Source organism: Arachis stenosperma, chromosome 8, assembly GCF_014773155.1.
Source record: "Arachis stenosperma cultivar V10309 chromosome 8, arast.V10309.gnm1.PFL2, whole genome shotgun sequence".
NCBI classification, from domain to species: domain Eukaryota; kingdom Viridiplantae; phylum Streptophyta; class Magnoliopsida; order Fabales; family Fabaceae; genus Arachis; species Arachis stenosperma.
The window spans coordinates 11,657,204-11,665,262 of NC_080384.1; the positions used below are offsets into that span (position 1 = coordinate 11,657,204).

At 32.2% G+C, this 8,059-nt stretch overlaps 1 protein-coding gene across 1 annotated transcript; it reads right to left on the bottom strand.

Annotated features, from left to right (window-relative positions):
* Positions 1-6,476: 6,476 nt before the first annotated feature.
* LOC130945391 (protein FAR1-RELATED SEQUENCE 5-like) lies at positions 6,477-8,059 on the bottom strand. Its single transcript, XM_057874112.1, has 2 exons — positions 6,986-8,059; positions 6,477-6,827 (listed from the first exon to the last, which is right to left on the bottom strand). Exons 1-2 carry the CDS (start codon positions 8,057-8,059, stop codon positions 6,477-6,479), a joined length of 1,425 nt encoding a protein of 474 aa, XP_057730095.1.

Here is an 8,059-nt window from a genome sequence, read left to right on the forward strand (position 1 = left end):
ATAATTTTTCCCCGGACGAAACACAAAAACCAACCGCCAATTCAAAAATACTGGGATGCGAAGCATACAAAGTGCAATGTTAGTAGTATTTGGCTAATTGCTGACCCTAGGGTGTTTGCTCTCTGTTCCTACTTTAGATGTCTGGTGGGGTTCTCATGCAATGAAATTCATTGTATTATTTTTTTATTTATGTTACGAATGAATGACACTTTTAATTGGTAGAAGAAGAAAGTCAATTACTGTCAATTACTGCCAATTACTGTCAATGCCTGGACCATCTTCATAAATATTTTTTTGATGTATCTTTCAATTTAGTATAAAAAGTCATTAGTTCTCTCTCAAAGTGTTTTTGACTTAGAGTAAATATATAATCGTAGGTTCCAATGATTTTATTATGCAAAAATGTGCAAAGTTGCTAACTTTTCTATAGAGATATTTTCGATAAAAAAATTTTAACTAACTTTCATAAAATAGTTGCATAATATTTATATTAATAGGAAAAGCCTATTCATTAATGATACAATAATTTGATTTTATAATTTAAAAACAAATAATTTTTAAAATTATAGTATAATTTGTATAATTAAAAAAAAGTATAATAGTAATAAATGAGAATATTTACTTTCTCCTAATAATATAATCATATACTCCAAGAACAATGCTAAAAAAAACTTTTTATTTTTTAATCATTTACTAAAAAAATAACAAGAAGTGAATGTCCATACGTTTTTTATTTGAATGATAAACAATTTGAAAAAATAAAATTGATGTGAAATAGACTTTCATATTGCGAAATGGATACGCATAAGTCTATTTGTATTTATATTAAAAAAAACCTGTTTGATTTGTGTTTTTCTGAAGTTATAGAGAATATGGTTTTTAAAGGAAAGAGGATTTGACCCAAAAAAAAAGAAAATATAATAAATGAATAAAAAAAAGAAAGAAAATAAGAAACCACAATAGCAAATATAAAAACTACTGACCATCATGACAGAATCTTTAAATTTAAAAGTTTCCAAGTTTGAATTATTTTAAAATCAAAGACCAACAACGATTTATTTCAAGTTTGGATTAACGTAATTATAAAGTAAGACATCTTTATAAAAAATACTAGATTGAATTTAAATTTAAATTTGAATATCAAATGAAAAAATAAAATATCTTAATTATTTGTTACGATATCTTTACAAAAAATTGGATTTAATTTGAATATTAGTTGAAAAATTATAATATCTTTTTGATTTATTAGGATATCTTTATAAAAAAATAGATTTTTCGTTATTTTTGTTAGTTATGTCAAACCTTAACACTTTTTTTCAATCACTGCAAATCAGAGGAGCAGAGAATATGAGTAAGGTAATCACGCTTGTTTTTGTTAAATGATCGAATTATTAGTCTTTTGTAAATTCTGTTTAGTAATTTTTTTTAGTCTAATAAAAATACTAAAATTTATTTGGCTTGAACAGGACACACTGGATGCCTCTGTAACTTCTAAAAAAGAATCAAACATGGACTTTTCCGCCTTGGATGAGAAGGCAATCTATTTTTTAGGCTACTACCCGAATATGCATTACTTTCTTGACATAATTAACATGTCTTTAATTATCTTTTGTGATGTTTGTAGTTGCTGTGTTGTTACCTTAGTATACAAGTAACACGTCTTATTTTATGGCATCTTGTAGCTTGGAAAGGGTGTTGCCGAGGCATTAGCGACGATAATTCGCGAAGTTGTTGTGCAAGGAATAACAGCAGTTCTCCCAAAAATTGTGAAAACGGTTTGTTTCTCACCAAAAAGTGGGAGTGAATGATGTAAAACTTTCGAATACTACTCCAATTGTTACACCGCCGTCGGACACTTCGAAACACATAAAGCTTTCGAATACTGCTCCAATTGTTACTCCACTATCAGACCCTTTGAAAGAAATACTTGATGCCAATCCCTCAATGTATTTGGGTGACGAACCAGTCACAAAGAAGAGTACTTGGAGGTGCAAGAAAAAAAAAACGTGGATTATCGGTCACCGCAGTTAAGGTTTTATCTTTTTATTTTTAAATAACAAATATTAAATACCACCTAGATAGCATTTGATCAAAATAGTACACAACAGATGGTGTTATAGTTCACAAAGTACAACATCATTCAAGCATTGAATTTGTCACTGTTCTATTTAGGGGTGAAGAACTTTTTAGTATTCTCACATATTATAATATTAATGTTAAGTCATAAAATACAATCTCTTCCTCAACTTCTCCTATCTTTTTCACTAGACATGATGTCTAGCTTCATTGTTGAGTATTTTAGGCTCGTGAGTATCAGTTTCTTTTTTTGTCATCAAATTGTAACTGTTAGTGACATTAGAAGGTTGATTAGAACCCTGATTAATATTAGGGAGCTAAATTTCATTTGCTGATATGAGAACTTGATTTGTTGATGTCATGAAAAGCTGATCGTTTGAGATGACATTATTGACAAATAAGTAACAGTGCCTAAAATAATTATCATATTTTTTGGAGTTGCAAAAAGAATTGCAATTCGCGGAGAAGCTTTCTCCATGGCGTCCATGACTTTACTATAACAACTACAATCCAAATATGGACGGAGATGACATGCTACGTGTGAGTACTTAACTTTTCGAATAATGTTAGTAGATGAAAAAATTTTATTTTTAATATGTAAAAAAAAATATCTGGCTGATTTTGTGTGTACACTTTGAGTAAATAAACACAGTCCAACTTTTTTAAAATAGAAGAAAGATTAAACAAATGACATGTAAAGATGGTTAGTAATTATAGTTGGTAATAAAAAAAATTGAACTTATAAATTATTTATATTATTTTTATAATTACATTTTTTTTAACTTTGTGTTGATCAAAATGAATGCGTACTGAACTTTTTTTGTTGTCATTTTTTTATATTGTTTTGGACCTTTTATTTTGGCCAACTAAAGAGATAAAAATTTTTAATAAAGAATTGGCCATTACTGACTACATCTTTGGAAACAATATGAATCCAGAGTAAGTAAAATTAATTTATTTCTCAATTAATATTTAATTTGTCATATAATTTTTTTATAACCTTTTATACCACTATAGTATAATATTCCAATTTTATGATTTTAGGGAAGTGCTTGTTCCAAATGATCATTGTAGTGGCACACGCAGGACTCTTCTAACTATAATGCTCGGCAAGCCAATAATTGGTGATGTAAGAATTAGTTTTGCATTATTTATTTATTATCCTTGTCAAATTATCAAATTTGGATTGGTGCAGAATAACTATAATTTTTTGTACTTCATAAGTCCTTACCTTAGTTTGTTCGATACTCACCAAAAGACATTTTGGGCCAAAAAAAATATATATGGCAACCAATGATTTCTGCCACTGACATTTTCTGTAAGTCCCTTATCCTATCGAAATTTAGTCTTTAAATTTAATATATGTTCCAAGATAGACTAGAAACATAATAAGATTCCTAACTTAGTTCAATATTCATGGCAGCAAATTGTGTTAAGCCCGAAACAGAACTGTGTCGGCACAATGAAATACATCAAGGATAATTTTATGGGAGACTTTGCCAGTTTACACCAGGTTCATTAATTTTATTGAACTTTCAATTAATTCGTATAATAATATTTCATGGTTGTTTTTAGTTAAGGTTATTTTTTGAATGTTGTTGTAGATTTTTGTGCTAGTTTACTTCAATAGTCATTGGTTTCTCATAGTGGTTGATTTACGTTATGAGATCATGAGATATCTGGACTCTTTCAAAAAGTACACATTGCTGACAGAGCGTAAGAGTGTCATTAACAATGTGTTAAATTACCTTGAGAAATTTTTGTCCGACAAGAACTTTGGTGAAACACCTTCCTTTAGAAACATTCAATTTTTAAAGTATAAATTCAATGAACCAGCTGTCCCACAACAATTTGCCAAATCGTAAGTTTAAATTTATCATTTTCAAAGTATAAATTTAATTTTCTAGCTGTTTGTTATTTTGTTATATTCCTTTGTTAATATGTGTATTGAATTGTGGCAAAGGAATGACTATGGTATTTGGGTCGCTCAATGGATGCAGCTAAATCACTATTGGAGCCTCAGTAATAAGACATGGGTAAGAAAAATAACATTGTTAATGAAGTTATGTTTATTCCATTATGTGATATCATTGTTACTGTCTGTTAGGTTGTTACTCATTACACAAGGATGCGCCTAGCTGTGGATTTGGTGAATGACTCTAATAACTCGAAGTGGGATATCATAGTGGAGCTTGCTGTCACTGACTAGAATAAAAAGATGCAGCAATCTGTCATACAGACTTAGGACTTTATTACCTTTTTTATTAGGAGTTATAGATTGAATTAGACTATTTTATTTTTTTTTTAAATACAAGCTATCTTTATATCTTGTACTTAGTTTTTTTAGACTATTTAAATATATATGGATCTTTTTATTATTTATAATGATTTATATCTTGCACTTAGGATTTTTTTTGTTATTATCTTAAAAAATTTGGGACGTGAGATGATATTTATAGACAATAATTTAGGATTCATAGAACAGTTCACTTTGGTATGTTAGTGACATTTACCTGAACACAGAGCAATCCAAAATGTATATATCTCATTATTGACAGATTCACTGATAAAAGTAGAATAATATATGTCAAAGTAATGTGATATAATTTGGCTAATATAAGGTGATATTTTAGTTAGAAAATATTAAAATACAAAAAAAATTGGTTAATGATAAAGCAGTAGCTACAATATGGTTTGAACTCAACCCCGCTGCTTGAGTTTGATCCTACTAAGATCCATGCTCAATGTATCTATCAGGCAGAGTCATGACTCACCACTGCACCAACACAAACATGTAGGTTAATACTGATATATATATATATATATATATATATATATATATATATATATATATATAATTAAGTAAAGGTGTGGTGCTGAATATACAGGTGTGGTGCTGCAACTATAAAATGCCAAACTAGATTATAGTACAGTGATTCTGCTGACCAAAACATTCTTGTGTAGGTCTCAAGAAATATAAAAAGTAACAATGCTCCCATTTCGATCAACATGAACTTTATAATAAAGCGGCCAATCACGACCATAACGAGGGAGAAGGCCACCAACCAATCACAGAATTTTAGCATGAATAAGAAACAACAAGAGACCCTTTTTGAATTTTAGCATGAATAAGAATTAATAAGATTTTAACTATATAAATCAAAACTATTGAATCCTTCTACACATTTCAGCTGAGTGTAACGATGACAAGTTGTGATAAATATCTAAAAATTTAATTATTAAAAATTTATATTAACCTCAAAGCACTACTATTTGAAATCTAAGAATTTAACTAATATCTTAAACCATACTCTCATGAGTATATACAAGTACATGCTATTGCATCCCATTGAACTTCGAATAATGTTCTTATTGTACAATATGTTCTCCACATCACAAACAAATTTGAGAGAAATAAAAAGGACTATTCAGCGAATCATAATGTGACTTCAAATAGTTTAAAACTTACCAAAACACTAAGTTTCAACAATGCAATTATTCATCCTTTATTATTTATACCTGTAATAGCCACTGATGACTTTCATACGTTGGGATGGGAGTCTCATGGCCATTAATCAATCCTGAATCACCTAGCCCAAACTCTTGCTGCACAGGTGCATTTATTTCTGTATTTGACACTGCTAATGTCTCTTGAGAAGCCATAGGATCCTTGGGAAGCTCCTATGAAAAAATAATATACATGAGTCAAAAATTTTATCAAGTATAACTACAACATAAAGGTTACCAGTTTATTTTAATTCAAGTAGCAACTAATACAATATTGTATCTTAGTGACCTCCTCAGTACTAAAGCTAGCTTGCGCGCCACTACCAGTCTTATCCCCCAAATCGTCACCGTCATTCCTCACAGGACATTTATTCTTTACATGACCAGCACTGTTGCATTTAGTGCTCCTCCGTTTACCCCTCTTCTTTTTTCCCTTGGGTGCTCCTTTTGTCTTGACCATCGAAGGGTCACCAACAAAGTTTGGCGTGGGAGAATCTCTTGTTTGTCTTTTCAAGCTAGATTTTTGTTCTAGTGTTTGGGTCCAACGACAGACTTTCTTCATAGTGTCATGGAAAGAAGGACTATCTTGAGCTCCTAAGAATACCATCCACGTAGCCGCCACTAACAATGCGCCATAGCGCATTAAAAATTCTCTTTCTCTGTCTTGCGTAGTGCCTCCAGCAGAACTTTCATCCAGATACTTCTTGGCATCCTTCGACCATCTTTTTAAAAGAAGACTATCTGGTAACTTCTGTAAACCTACCCTTTTCATTGCACAAAACATGTGTCTGCAAGGAATGCCTTCACTACTCCACCGACTACATTCACACTCCATATGCTCAGTATTGCGATCATAAAGTACATTATAAATATTTTTCCTCTTGTCACACTCCTTAACTTTTAACACAACAGTGGTTGATATGTTTTCCAGATGCGACCACTGCTTGAATCTCCTTTTTTACTTCTCCAAGAATCTCCCTTGTGTAAAAATTGGTAGTAGAAAGCTCTAATGCTTCTAACCCAGTAGTTAGAACGGGCTCCCCATACAGGGTCTTAAATTGAGAAACTAATTTGTTGTTTCTATAGTCCCAAAGAGCATGTTCAAGATTTTGGACTAACTCTAGAAGACTTTGGCGAATGCAAATAAATCTCTTGATGAAATTGTTTATCGCCTCACACCTTGATGTTGTTATAAATTCAGCACAGAATTTATCCCTCAAGTAAGCGCTTGCCCAACTTTTTCTCTTCTCATATTCATTTAGAACCCATTCATTTTTCTCTAACCCATATTTTTTTTATCATATTCTCCCAATTTTCTTTAAAATTCATCTAGATGCCATGGAGCATACAAACATCTTCTGAAGTTATTGGAAAAATTTTTATTTTTTATGTTTGCCGTTACATTCTTCTGAATGTGCCAACCACATAATCGGTGAGTTGCATTTGGAAAGATTTCTCGAATTGCTGTCTTCATTACTTTGTCACCGTCTGTGACCACAACACTGGGATACTTGTTTAACATGACTTCTAGAAAGTTTTGCAACAACCACGTATATGTTGCCGTCCGTTCATCCTCTACCAAGGCAAAACTAAATATACATGTTTGGCGGTAATGGTTACAACCTGAGAAGATTACCAATGGCCTTCTGTACTTATTCTTCCAGTAGGTTGTATCGAATACAAGCACATCTCCAAAGCACTGATAATCGGACCTACAAATGCCATCTACCCAAAATAAATTTGCCAGCCGACTTTCATCAGTAGCATTGTACCTTGCCATGGCCATCGAGTCGACATCTGCTTTCCCAAGTAGATAGCTAATAGTCGCATTGGAATCCCCACCAATGAGCTTTGCACAACGAGTTCTTTGAAAGTGATTATCTAGGTCCTTTTTGTGAACTTGGACTACCATTAGTCCCATTATTTTAGAGGTTGAAAGACCATGATCATGCATGGTATTCGCCTGAGCTTTTTGTGGCTTAGTCAACTCTCGGTAGTTTGGAATTAGGTGTACCAAGCATTGTCGGACAAGATCGTGGTTGTGCTTCTCGACTAATTTTTTAACCCTCCAAGTCAAAGTTTTAATGTCAAGATACACCGCAAGCATGGCTTCACAACTAGTGCGAGTCAGCGCTCTATGCTCCCTCTTCCTACTCAAACTAGATATGTATTTCTCGGCTCTCTTTCCTTCCTTGCTACAAAAAAACCTCCTTCTGCACCGTGTTCCATCTTTTCCACGTGCTGTATCACCCTTACGAACTCCAAACTCTAGACACCTCACATAACGTACATACAAGTTATACGTTGCATCCGATATTTCAAAGGTCTGGTTTATAATATCACCGGCCGTCACAGACACACACTTACTACTGCTGCCACCGCAATCACAAGTGCAGTTAACATTTTCTTCCACACCAGTCATCATGCAATCTCTGACGTTGTCTTGTGAACTGAGTGGTTTCGAGTCAACATCCAT